General features: G+C 45.2%; 1 protein-coding gene across 11 annotated transcripts in view; it reads left to right on the top strand.

Moving 5' to 3' along the window:
• Srrm1 (serine and arginine repetitive matrix 1) overlaps positions 1-11,149 on the top strand; it is a 34,053-nt gene extending 22,904 nt beyond the window's left edge. For 6 of the 11 annotated variants that reach the window (XM_055610780.1, XM_055610778.1, XM_055610773.1 and 3 more), the window contains 7 exons: positions 528-672; positions 1,019-1,060; positions 3,791-3,919; positions 6,060-6,521; positions 7,421-7,616; positions 9,058-9,267; positions 10,151-11,149. In XM_055610780.1, coding sequence (XP_055466755.1) covers positions 528-672; positions 1,019-1,060; positions 3,791-3,919; positions 6,060-6,521; positions 7,421-7,616; positions 9,058-9,267; positions 10,151-10,258 — 1,292 coding nt within the window. In that variant the 3' untranslated portion in view covers positions 10,259-11,149. The remainder of the gene's footprint in view (positions 1-527; positions 673-1,018; positions 1,061-3,790; positions 3,920-6,059; positions 6,522-7,420; positions 7,617-9,057; positions 9,268-10,150) is intronic. The other 5 variants (XM_055610781.1, XM_055610777.1, XM_055610774.1 and 2 more) reach the window with 2 other exon arrangements.
• The last annotated feature ends 2,421 nt before the right edge of the window (positions 11,150-13,570 follow it).

Below are 13,570 nucleotides of genomic sequence, written 5' to 3'. Positions count from 1 at the left end.
CAGCCCTTTTGAAGCCTTACTTGTTTAATTGGGAAGACATTCAGTAGATTTTTGTTCTGTCTGAGGCAGTCTCATGCACACAGGCTGACTTTTAGCTTACTTGCTGTGTTGCTGAGGCTGGTGTTAAACTTGAGGTTCTTCTGTCTCTGCCTCCCTTGTCATCAGCTACAACATGCACCAGTAAGCTTGATCGGAAGTCCTGAGACTTCCTAAGAGATCATACAGGCCTCTGTACTCTTGACATACGCTAGTCTTGTGTTGGCCCATGTTCTGCTGGGTGTGGCCTGTTGACAGACACTATGATTGTCCTCACAGTACTAAGACTTGAACCCATGACCTCATGCCGTACTAGGTAAATGCTGAGTCTAACATTTTCCCTAGTGCTGTGGTTAGAGCCTAGGACCTTGAGCATGCCGTGGGCCGAGGGGCAGGGTAGTGAGTGAGTGAGTGAGTGAGTGAATGAATGCGTGCGTGAGTGCGTGTGTGAGTGTGATATTTTGTGGTTGTTCTTTGCTCTGTGATTACAGACTCTGGCTCCTCTTCCACCTCAGAAGATGAGCGGCCCAAGAGATCCCATGTGAAGAACGGTGAGGTAGGCAGGCGGCGGAGACATTCTCCTTCTCGGAGTGCATCTCCATCACCTCGAAAGCGCCAAAAAGAGACTTCCCCTCGGTAATGACCTTCATTAATGGTTTTGACTGATCTGTGGTTGGGTCGGAACTGTAACTTGTAGGGTGGGCTGCAAACTTATTTTAGAGTTGGGCAGATTCTTCCTGTCAGTACTTAGAGGTGAAGGTTGGGTTTGGGCTTTTGGTTAGCTTTTTTTCTTGCTGTTGGTAGTTCTTAACCAAACTAGACAAGTTTCCAAGTGATTGCCTTATTTTTGCATGAATAGAAAAAGCAATTAAATCGCAGCATTAATTCCAGACATTTTGAAGCTTTAAAAAATGCTTCCACAAGAAAGATTTAACTTGCATGAATGGATTTCTTGACATTTGTTTTTCTCCACTGCTCTCAGGATGCAGATGGGAAAACGATGGCAATCGCCAGTGACTAAAAGGTTGGTTAGATACTATTTTTGTAAATTAGGGTTACATACCAAGTTTACTTAATTTTCTGTTCAGATGGCTGTCCCCATTTTACAGATGCATTGTGTCAGTGGAGAAAGTCCTAAGTTGCTTTGGTGTGTATTTTTCGTGTTTTTCTTGTGGCAGATGAATGATTGGAAGAGCTGTGTCTGAGGTGTTGATTTTAGATCCTTTTCTAAGCTGGTAATTCTCATTTCTTAGACTCTGTAGGAAGTGACTTTGTATTAGGGTGACTTTTAGAGAAAGTAAGAAAACAGAAAAATTTAAATGGCAGAAGGTAATGTAAAGGTTGCCTCTGTATCTTGGAAGGTTTTTATTCTTAGTCTTGATTGTATTTTTATTTGTCGTGTATATGTGTGGGCACACGTGCTACAGTGCACCTGGTGGAGGTCAGAGGATACTTGGAGCAATTGGTTCTCTCCGTTCACCATGTGGGTCCTGGGAATTGAACTCACTCTGTTCTTCAGGCTTGGTGGCAAGTGCCTTTATCTACTGAGCTCATCTTACCAATCCTGGCTTTCTCCTGCTACTCCCATTTGCTGATTTTTTTGTTTTGATCATGTGTTTATGTGACCATGAAAACATAAAATTTTAGATCTAGATCCAGTATAAAAATTTTTTAGTAGGTTGTGAATGTTGGCAGAGGCAGGCAGCATGGTCTACAGAGCGAGTTCCAGGACAGCCAGGGCTACACAGAGAAACCCTGTCTCAAAACACTAAGAACAAAACCTTTTATTAGCTCAGGCCTGTCTCACAAATGAGAAAACACAGTGAGAAGCGTCTACTCCAAGTTTTTTGTGGGTACCACTGTGGTACCCTTTGTGACACCCTTCCCTTTGTAGCACAGGTTGGGAATCATCTGTCTGCAAACTGCAGACATGGAGAAGTTCTTCCTGCTTTTCCCTTCTCCCATTTTATGCTCTTTTGGGAAAGACATTTGGAAAGCAGTAATGGAACAGAGTTGGGTATTTTTGCTGAGAGGAGACTTTCTCATGATAATGACAAAATCAAAATTGGTAGATTGGGTACAGTGTATTTTCTCCCAACTGCAGTGACATGTGGCTCCTGTGAATTTGCTAAACTAAAAAATCAAAAATTGCTTTCGCCAGAACTGTTAGTGTTGTGATTTTTCTCTTTTCCCCATTGTAGAACTGTATTGTTCTGGAAAGACTCCTTAAAACAGTGAAATCAAAATTAATGCTCCACCCGGAGCTGTGGTGCATGGCTGTAATCCCAGCTCTCCAGGAAAGCCAGGACTCCACAGAGAAACCCTGTCTCGGGTGATAAAACAAATCAAGAACAGAACAAAATTGATGTTTTTAGCTAGGTGTGGTGGCTCGTGCCTTCAGTCTTGGCAATGGTTCCAGGACAGCCAGGGCTGTGTGGGGCGATACTCTCTCAAAAAAACAAAAACGGCTGATTCCCCACCCCGCCCTTTGGAGTTATATTAGTTATATTAGTAGCTTCAAGTTTAATGCTGTTAGGGACGTGATAGCACACTCAGAAGACAGAGGCCGGCCGGCCTGCAAAGTGAGATCCTGTATCAGAAAGCTTTGTTTCAGTAGGGTTTTTGAATGTGGCCCTAAACTCACAGAGGTCTGCCTACCTCTGTCTCCTGATGTCTGACAGAAAATAAGATTATTTTGAGTTATGGTTCAGTATCATATTTTTCCTTTTTGTTTTGAGACAAGGTTTCTCTGTGTTGCCCTGGCTGTCCTCAGAGACCAGCTTGCCACTGCCTCCTGAGTGTTGGCATTAAAGGTGTGTCCACCACTGCCCACTTGAGTATCCTATTTTAGGGAGGGTAAAATCAAGCATGATTTTGAGTGTTTGTGTAGAGTGTTAAGATGAAGTGCTAATCATAGCTTGCCAGCAAACCTAACTCAAATCTGGTTGGCTGGTGGTGAATTTCTGGCTTTTCTGTGTCTCCTATAGGAGCTGGGGCCTGGTAAATTTTAGAAACTGAGCAGGGTTCATGTTGTCAGTCCTGGGTGGGCAAGGACCTCTTTCTTACTGTGTGTCAGTTTACCTCAAGGTGACAAAGTGGCTTAGCCTACATTTAAGTAAGTTTTGTGTGAGGTTGCTTCTAGCTGGTTAGGGTATGGTACTTAGTGTGTGGCTTCTGTTGTTTAGGTCTATTACAGAACTCAGAATTGGGGTGTGTTTGGTTCCTGAGTGTATTTTTAACTCCTTCACTTCCAGAGCAGCTCTGAGGCAGCTTCATGGTTTGTCTTTAAAGTGTTGGTAGGCGTGACACCCCGTCCTCTCTCAGGGGTAAGATCACAGAGAGTACATACCTTGTGTGTGCAGTCACTGTGTTCCACAGCAGTGCAGAGAAGGGGAGCTCGGAGCAGTAGCTTCTAAATTTGGGCCGTAAGCCATTGGTGTCTGTTAATATCCAAGATATTTTTCATAAAGATTGACAGATAAGTTTCCCAACTGATTGTCATGTGTATTTTAACTAAAAATAACTGTTCTGGTGACAGTCTTTTGAATTGTTTCTCTTTCTCTTGTGGGTTGTTTATGTCATAACAATATACATGTTTTTTTCTGGAGCTAACTCCACAAAGCTTTGTTTTACCCATACCAAAAGCGAAACATAAAGTAACATCTCTGCCCTGGGTTAACCACTGAAAGTATGCTTTCTGGGGACTTGATTATAAATGGCATTGACTGAGAATAACTGCGATTCCTTGCTTTAGTGGGAGAAGGAGGAGAAGTCCGTCCCCACCACCTGCCAGAAGGCGACGATCTCCTTCTCCAGCTCCACCTCCTCCTCCCCCACCTCCTCCTCGGCGGCGCAGATCTCCTACCCCCCCGCCACGACGAAGGTACCGTGTCCAGTAGCCTGGTGGCAGATCTGGGTCTTTATCATGAGAGTTGCGCTGTGTGGAGACATTTTATCTCTAATCGTAAAAGCTCGCATTAAATGTGAGCTCACTTATAGGACATGGGGCTCTATAGAAAAAGAAAACAGGACTGGGCGTTGGTGACACCTGTGTTTAATCCCAGCGCTAGGGAGGCAGAGGCAGGGGAGTCTTTGAGTTCAAGGCCAGCCTGGTCTACAGGGTGAGTTCCAGGAGAGCCAGGGCTCCACAAAGAAACTCTGTCTTGAAAAATGGGGTGTGTGTGGGGGAATAGTAGGAGTGTATTACTTATGCTCAACTCTTGAAAGGCTGAGGCAGGAGACTTGAGTTGGGAGGTCAGCCTGCATCATAGAGCAGCAAACCCCACTCGACAAACGGGAAAAGTAAACAGATGGGTGCCTGAGCTAGAGGAGTTTGGAATGGCAGCCAGGGGAGTGCGCTGACACCCATCAAATTGTGCGCACTGGCAGTTAACTGACCTCGTGCATTTTGGATGCTTTGGTAATACTCCAACCAGTTATGACTTACTACAAGTGCTAGCGGTGCCAAGTCAAAGGGTACTCCATGAATGGAGAGGTCCGAACTCGCAGGACAATGTTAGTCACGTGCTATGTGTATCAGCACACACCCATAACCCCAGCTCTTAAGTGGTAGAATCAGAAAGATCAACACTAGTTTGAAGCCAGCCTGAATTAATATCGTGAGTTCTTGTATACAACTGACATGCATACATACATAGCTAGACTCTGTCTTAAAAGAACATTTATTTCATGTGTATGAGAGAAATAGAAAACGAGTCTGTGTGTCCTTTTTTGGAGGGGAGTATTGTTCTTGTTTAATACGATCTTTGTATGTGAACTAGATTGATCTTGGATTTGGGCCTGTCTCAGATACCTCCCAAGTACTGGGATTACAAATTGGAGCCACTGTGCCTAGCCAGAGTTATTAAATAATTACTGAGCTCCACTCTACGACTTTGCCTGAGGATTGGCTTGTTGCAAACCCAGTTCTCAGCGGGAATTTATGTTGAAAGATCTAAGCACAAATGGTACAGTTTCCCTAAGTGCTGTATTACGTTAATTCCTAGCTGGCATAACAGGATTTTGTCACCTTTAAGAGAAAAGCCAAGGGGCTGGAGAGATGGCTCAGTAGTTAAGAGCTCTGACTGCTCTGAACTCAGGTCCTGAGTTCAATTCCCAGCAACCACATGGTGGCTCACAACCATCTCTACCTTCTGCTGCTGTCTTCTGGCATGCAGGTGTGCATACAGATAGAACACTCAAAATAAATAAATAAAATCTTTAAAAAAAAAAAAAAGAGAGAGAGAGAGAGAAAAGCCAAATAGAACTTTCAGAAATATCTTTTCCTGGCAGTGAACTTGCACTAAGAAGTGGTCCTTTGAGACAGAAAGATGAACAGTCTGTGTTGAAATCTTTTTCAGTAAACTAGGGTGAGAATTCAAAGGAGACAACACACTATCACATACGACTGTTTTTGGTGTGTGTGCACTTTGTATATGAAAACCAGAAAATGGCATTGGATCCCTTGAACTTGAATTATGAACTGTGAGCTACCATGTGGGTGCTAGGCACCAAAGCCAGGTCCTCTGGAATAGCAGCAAGTTAAGCCATCTTGCCAAGTGGTGGTGGCCTTTAATTCTGGAACTTGGGAGGCAGAGACAGTCGAGTCTCTGTGAGATCAGCCCTGGTCTGCAGAGCAAGTTCCAGACAGCCAGAGCTAAACCAGAGGAACCCAGTCTCAAAGAAAAAAAAAAACAAAGCGGGGGATGTGTGTGCGCGCGCGCCATCTCTCCAGGGCCTGTCACATAGAACTCAATAAAGTAGACTTTTCCCGGTTGGCCATTGTTAATTGATTATTAGCTGGCAACAGCTGATGCTCACAGTTACAACAGTGTGAGGTTCTCATGTAACGGCGAATGGGTTCTCTTGAATAGGTCCAGAGTCCACATAGAGGTGGGTGAAGAGAATTGGCTCCACACAATGTCCAGCCTCAACATGCATGATGTGTGGTGTGCACACATCCAGATAATAAGAAAAGATTTGGTTTCTGGATTCTGTTCAGCTTGATGGTGTGTTTTTTCTAGGACTCCTTCTCCTCCCCCACGTCGCCGCTCACCATCTCCAAGAAGATACTCTCCTCCCATACAGAGGAGATACTCGCCTTCCCCACCTCCAAAGAGGAGAACCGCCTCACCCCCGCCTCCACCCAAGCGAAGGGTCTCACCATCACCACCACCAAAGCGCCGGCTCTCCCATTCCCCGCCTCCCAAACAAAGAAGCCCTCCTGTCGCCAAGAGACGCTCGCCCTCCTTGTCTTCAAAGCATAGGAAAGGATCCTCCCCAGGCCGCTCCACCCGGGAGGCCCGCTCACCACAACCAAACAAACGGCATTCACCCTCACCACGGCCACGGGCTCCTCAGACCTCAAGTCCCCCCCCTGTTCGAAGAGGAGCATCGGCATCACCCCAAGGAAGGCAGTCCCCGTCTCCAAGTACTAGGCCTATTAGAAGAGTCTCCAGGACTCCGGAGCCTAAAAAGATAAAAAAGTAAAAATACTTAATGCTTTTTTGCTGGGAATACATAGCTATATAATATGTAGAATCCCTTCTCTTACTGAACAGCTATAGAATAATAAGTAAGCGAATGGTGGAGCACACCTTTCTTTAATCCAACCTCTGGGAGGCTGAGGGAGGCGGATCTCCTGAGTTCAAGGCCTACAGAGCAAGTTTCAGGAGAGCCAGAGCAACACAGGGAAAGCCTGTCTTGAAAAACAATAGCCAGGCAGGTGAACCTCTGTGAATTTAAGGCCCGCCTGGTCTACAAAGGGAGTCTAGGACAACCAAAGCTACAGAGAAATCCTGTCTTAGAGAGAGAGAGAGAAAGACAATGAGACACTAAAAAGCAAGCTATAGGTATTGTTCACACATTCCCCCTACCCTTTGGACCTAGCTCTCTGTAGCATAAATGCCAGAGGGCTTTACTTGGTTCTTAGCTTGAAAGATGCTTCCAAATCTGAGTCTAAAGTGAAATAACCTTTTTTCTCTTTATTGTTTTATGTAAATGGGTGTTTGGCCTGTGTGTGCTCTGCATACCTCTTCCGGGCAGTGTCACAGAGTCCAGAAGCAGGTGTCAGAGATGGCAGTTGTAGTTAATTATGAGTTGTATAGTTGCTGGGAAATGAACCCTGGTCCTTGGAAGAATAGCCAGTGCTCATAACCACTGAGCCATCTCTGCAGCCCCTGAAAAGCCTTGAAGACTGGCAGAAAGCAGGCTTTAGGAAACTAAGGAACTGATGTCATTAGTGTCCTATGGGATAAACCATTGGTAAAATGGTAGAGTGTTGTGGAGCATGCATGACCCTGTAGAAGCCTTGTGCAACACAAAAGCTTGGAGTTGGTACCTGTGAGTGTTCTTAGTGCTGTGTCTTTGCTTTCCCTCTGCGCAGGGCTGCCTCACCAGGACCTCAGTCTGTGAGAAGGGTTTCGTCTTCCCCATCTGTCTCTGGATCTCCCGAGCCAGCGGCTAAAAAGCCTCCAGCACCTCCATCTCCTGCGCAGTCCCAGTCACCCTCCACAAACTGGTCACCCGCCCTACCAGCCAAAAAGGCTAAAAGTCCAACACCCAGCCCGTCTCCTGCCAGGGTATGTACCTACCTTGTTTTAGACATCTGTTGTAATTTGGTCACCTAGAGATGGCTGTGCATGCTTTCAATCCTAGCACTTGGGCAGCAGCAGCAGCATTAGGAGTTGAAGACGAGCCTCAGCCTTGGTCATGTGAATCTACCGCATAAATACCAGTTAATGAATAAAATTTTAAAAATCAGAAATCTGAGAACCTAGTTTGTGGCACACTCCTATAATGGTAGCATTTTGATAAAGAGGCAGGTTGGTGTCTTAGTTCGAGGACAACCTGGGCTACATAACAAATCCCACACCCTGTCTGAAAAACAATTAAGTTACGAGTTAGAATCAGTTAAATTAATTTACAGAAGTTTAGTATAGAGGCAGTCTCTATTATGTGGTGACACTGTTAAAATAACTTTTTTTTTTTTTTTTTTCAAGACAGGGTTTCGCTGTGTAGCCCTGGCTGTCTTATAACTCCCTCTGTAGACCAGGCTGCCCTTAAACTCAGATGCATCCACCTTTCTCTGCCTCCTGAGTGCTGGTATTAAAGGCCTGTGCCACCACCTACCCCCCTACCAGTTATATAATCTTTGATTCTGTGGTATGAAAGTGATTTATGTTCAATAGAAACGGTACTCTGAATTTGGGTTGGATCCTCTGTTTTAGGTTTTAAACATGAAAACTTGCTGCTGATATTCAGTGATGGACATGAGCCAGTTGGCATTGTTACCGTGGCTTTGTATTAGGCCAATGTGTGCTTGGAATGTGCTGAAGTCAGTTTTACTAGGCTGTGGTTTCAGTAGAGTCAAAGATAGGTTTGGGTATCTTACTTGGATGAGGATCTAACTTCAGGGCTTGTGGAGACACAGCCCTGTTGTAAATGGAACATCTGGCCTAATAAAATGGCTCAGTGGGTACAGATACCTACCTTCAAGCCTGAAATACATGAGTTCAGTCCCTAGGACCCACATGGTAGAAAGAAAGGACCAACTCCCGTAAATGGAACATCTCTGTGCAGTGGAGTGAAACAGACCATTCCCACTCTTAAAATATGTGTGGTTCAGAGTTTGTCCTGTCATTTTTAGATTCGAGTTGGCACCACGTGTAAAATTCTGCTATGTGTTAGCCAAGTTGTGAGAGGTTTATAATTGACCCTCATTTAATGCTCAGGAGATGGAAGGTAACTTATGGTTAATGCATGACTCCAGCTCTTGATACCCCACTCATGTCCTGAAGTTGGAAACCTGGCGTAAGGAAACTCTGTAAGTCAGAGGCTCTTTGCTCCTGATTTGTGGGAGGACCTTGGCTTTAGTGTGTCTCACCTCTATGAGAATGCCTTCATTCGTGGCAGTTGTCTTGGCACTTCTGTGAACCATGGATTTGTTTAAGATTTCCTTGAGGAAATAAAACAGGATTTTAATCAGATCAATTACCTCACTGTTTCTCTCTGGGTTTTTAGAATTCTGATCAAGAAGGAGGTGGAAAGAAAAAGAAGAAGAAGAAGGACAAGAAACACAAAAAGGATAAGAAACACAAGAAGCACAAAAAACACAAGAAGGAGAAGGCTGTGGCTGTAGCCACTGCAGCTCCTGCAACCCCTGCAGCTGTTTCTGCTGTTGCAACCACCTCTGCACCTGAAGAGCCTGTGGCCGCACCAGAGCCCAGGAAGGTATTCACACCCCCTGCCTACCATCTGAGAAGTAGTTACTTTGTAGCAACTTCCTTTCTGTTAGACTGTAAAATGCTGCTGATTCTGGAGACCAAGGAGAGGAGTAAAAGTGATTCCCAAAAGCTTAATGCTGGGATGTTTCCAAATTTTCTAATCTACTTTCAGGGGACAGGCCTGGCGACAGGGCCTTTTGCTGTGCTTTGGGCATGTATGTTACCACAGAGCCACACCCCTAGACACACTAAATGTAACAAAACCCTCACATAATAGAGAAAAAAATGGGGGACAAGTAACTGATCACAGCAGGGTTGTGTGTGATCACTCATCAGTGTGTATGTAGAGGCCATTGGGCTTTTTTGTTTGTTTGTTTGTTTTTCCCCATAATTTTTGTTGTACTTTACAAAGTCAGGACTCTTTGCAGAGTTAATTTCTTAGGATCAGATGAACGCAAGTTGTTAGTGTTGGGGTGAGCTGTTCTTGCCTGGAGCTTACTATTTTAGATAGGCTGGCGGGCCGCAGCTAGCCCGCCTCCTCAGCTGCAGGGGTTGTGGGTGTGCTGCCACCTGGGGAGCCAACCTCGGGTCTTCATAGTTGCAGAGCAAGCAGAGGAATATGCTTATGGCCTGGATTTGATCCCCAGTATGTTGGTATGTTGGTGTGTGCTTGGGAGCTTCGAGGCAGAAAGACGAGAGCTCAGGGCCAGTCTTTGCTCTATAAAAGCCTAGGCTACAAAGCACCCGTCTCAGAAGTCCTGGTTGATGCAGCCTTGGTTGGTTCCTCTGTGCACAATTGTGCAGTCGTTGGAGTTTGGTTCATTCTCTGGACTGAGTCTCCCACTGTGTCTCAAGACTTAGTATCTGCCCGGTTTGGGTTTGTTTTTCAGGAGACTGAAAGTGAGGCTGAAGATGACAACCTTGACGACTTAGAACGGCACCTGCGGGAGAAAGCCCTGCGGTCCATGCGGAAGGCTCAAGTGTCCCCACAGTCCTAGGGGACATGTTTGTTATGTTGTAAATTTTATTTGGTTTGTACTCAATTCAATTTCAAAATTGCTAAAATGTGTTTGAGCTTTAGACTATAACATTTGTTGTAATAATTGCTAGGTTGAAGTTCACCATGTTTTAAAAAAGGGGGGCATGGATTTACATTACAAAGGTGTCCACGGTGTATTAGTGACATTCTTCCATTGACATTTAGAGTGAAATATTTTAAGCCAAAAAAAAAAAAATCTCTTTTTTTTAACAAAGGGGGTTTAAATATTGTTGGCATTCTTGTGGTTCGTTTAAAGGCCCCTGCCGCTCCCCGGAGTTTTTTCCCCCTTTCTCTTGAATCTTAGCACCCATGTAAATTATGCTTCCAACCTTGTATGGGTTTGTAAGCTTGCCCAGAAATGAGACCACTGTTGAAGAGCCACAAAAGTGTGAGTGAGTGTTTTAATGCTGCAGACACTCCTGATGCCTGTGGAGTCTGCTGACACGTCAGGATCCCAGCTCCAGAGAGAGCGGAGCTGCTGCTCGTGGCTGCTGGAGATTCTGTCCCTGACAAGTTCATAAGTTGATTTGGAATTCTGGGATTGCCTCCTCTTTGGGTTTTGTTTTGTTTCCTTCTCTCCCTTTTTTCTTTCTCTTTTATAAAGGCAATTCAATAGCCCCAGGAAGGACCCTTCAGTTAGATAAATTTGTCTCATGAAACTCCGTGGCTCCCATGCCTGTCTTTTCCTTCCTCTTCCAATCGGCACACCCTGAGGAGCTCTTGCATTTGGCAGCCTGGACTTGGACATAGTGTCTGGTTTCACTTGTTTTGTTTTATTTTATTTTTTAACTAAAGCTATATAAAGCTTGTGGATTAAACAGAACAGAATAAATTTCTAAATTTAAGAACATCGCCACTTACTTTTACTCACTCGCCTGGGTACTGCAGGATGACTTGACCTTCTTGGTAGAACTGGGTGTGCAGGGAAAATAAGCGACGAAGCAGGATTTTTCCTTTTTTTATTTTAATAATTAGCTGCAAAGAGTGTTAGAAAAGAAAAGTGTTGTGTGTTCTTAGAACAGAAAAGCAGAGGAGGCCTATTCACCAGCAGAAGCAGAGGCTAGTTGAGTCAGACAGTGTACTTGGGCGTGGAGAGTCTGGCACACTCCCAGTAGGGGACTTGGCCTTGTGTGTGAAGGAAGGTAGTCCTGGACACCAGAAGTCTGTGCTGAGTATTTGGGCCCATGAGCAAATGTGATTATACTTTCTGACAGTTGAAACAAAAATACAAAAAGTCCGTGTCTTATTTCCAGGAAAACTTTAGGGTGTTTTGTTATTCTTGGATTTTAACCAGGAGACACCAATATTTCTGGGTGGTTGTGGCGCATCCCTTTAGTCATAGCACTTAGGAGGCAGAGGCAGGCGGATCTCTGCCAGCCTGGGCTACAGAGTGAGGTCCGGGACAGCCAGGGCTCCACGGAGCAACCCTGTAGTGATGAGCTGATTCTTCGTGGGTGTGTAGGGTGGGCGGTGACAGGGAGAAAAGGCGCTCAATGGAAACAGCCATGAAGGGCTCTGGAACTGGGGACAGCGAGTCTCGCACTGTGCAGAGCTTTCCAGGTTCCATCATGTGTTGACTTGTATGACACAGAAGAAATGGTGTCTAGGATGCTGACTCTAAGTAAACAACCCATGAATGCCAAGGGAGTATTTGCATCTGTTTATCCTTTCATTTGGAGCATTTATGACTGATCCCTGCCTGCTCAAGAGTTTTCATTCTTCCTTTGGCTGTTCTTCAAAGTTACTTTGTTTTACCCATCTGAAGCCAGACAAATAGCCCTTAGCCACACAGTGAAATCAAGTTGTTCAGAGGCTAACCCACGTTCCATGACACTATCTCAGAGAGGAGCCAGGTGTGTTAGTACACGGAGGAAACAGCAGGAGGGCCTTAGCTCTAGTTTCTGTAGCTGTTGGGTCAGCAAGAACAGCCAGGCAGCACTAACTGGACTCAATTAAAAAATAACTAAAAAGGGGAGGCAGGAGAGATGGCTCAGAGGTGAAAAGCAATGGCTACCCTTCCAAAAATCCTGAGTTTGAGTCCCAGCAACCACGTGGTGGCTCACACCATTTATAGTGAGATCTCTCGCCCTCTTCTGGCATGCAGCTATACACGCAGACAGAACATTGTATGAATAAATAAATCTTTAGTAATAAAGGAAATGAAGGAGGTGGGAAGAGGAGGAAGTGTTAGGGATGTCCAGAGCAGGGGATCTAGAGGTGGGTAGGGTCAAGATTTTTATTTTTACATATATGAAATTTTCAAAACTTAGAACTTTTTTTTTTTTTTTAAAGCTGTGCAGCCGGGCAATGGTGCCACATGCTTTTAATCCCAACACTCAGGGAGGCAGAGACAAGTGTATCGCTGTGACTTCAGGGCCAAACTGGCCTACAGACTGACTGGTCCAGGACAGCCAGGGCTACAGAGAAAAGCCCCGCCTCTGATATCCAAAAGAAAAAAGGAGGGGGTTGGGAAATGTAGCTCAGTTACAAAGTCCCGTGTTCAGTCCCAGCAGCATGTAAACCAGGGGTGGTGGGTACCGGCATTTTGAGCACTAGGCAAGTGCATGCTAAAGATTTAGGTTCGGGCTACCATGAGATCTTAGGGACAAAGGGAAAGTTCTGGTTCAGAGTGATGCCTGCATGCACCCCATTGACGGGGGAAGTGTCAGTTTCGTCTGTCATCTTGTCACAAAGCTTAGAACCACCATGGAAAGAGGGAGCCTTAGCTGAATAATTGCCTTCAGATTGCCTATGGTCATCTCTGTGAGCTATATTCTCAATTGCTAATTGATAAAGGAAGCTCTGCCCACTGAAAAGTGCCATCCCTGGGCAGTTGATCCTGGACTGTATAAGAGAGCTGGAGGGGCTGGAGAGATGGCTCAGAGGCTCTGGCTGCTCTTCCAAAGGTCCTGAGTTCAGCTCCCAACATGCAAATGGTGGCTCACAACCATCAAGAATGGGATCTGGTGCCCTCTTCTGGCCTGGAGGCGTACATGCAGGCAGAACACTGTCTACCTAATCTTTTTAAAAAGCTGGAGAACTGAATGTGGTGGCATTTGGGAGGCAGGGGCAGGCAGTTCTTTTTTTTTAAGTTTGAAAAATGAAAGCTAGCTGAACAAGCCAGTAAGGAGCATTCCTCCAGGTTTTCTGCTTCAGGTTCTTGCTCTGGCTTCGGTAAGACAAACCATTCTTCCAAGAACTTGTTTTCAGTCATGTTTCCACAACACAAGGAAACTAAAGCCCTGCTTTAGTTTTTGGTTGTGTGTGTGAC

Source organism: Psammomys obesus, unplaced genomic scaffold (genome assembly GCF_907164565.1).
Source record: "Psammomys obesus unplaced genomic scaffold, mPsaObe1.curated_primary_1811, whole genome shotgun sequence".
NCBI lineage: Eukaryota > Metazoa > Chordata > Mammalia > Rodentia > Muridae > Psammomys > Psammomys obesus.
Note: the sequence above shows the minus strand (reverse complement) of the source record. Positions and strands in the feature narration are given on the sequence as shown.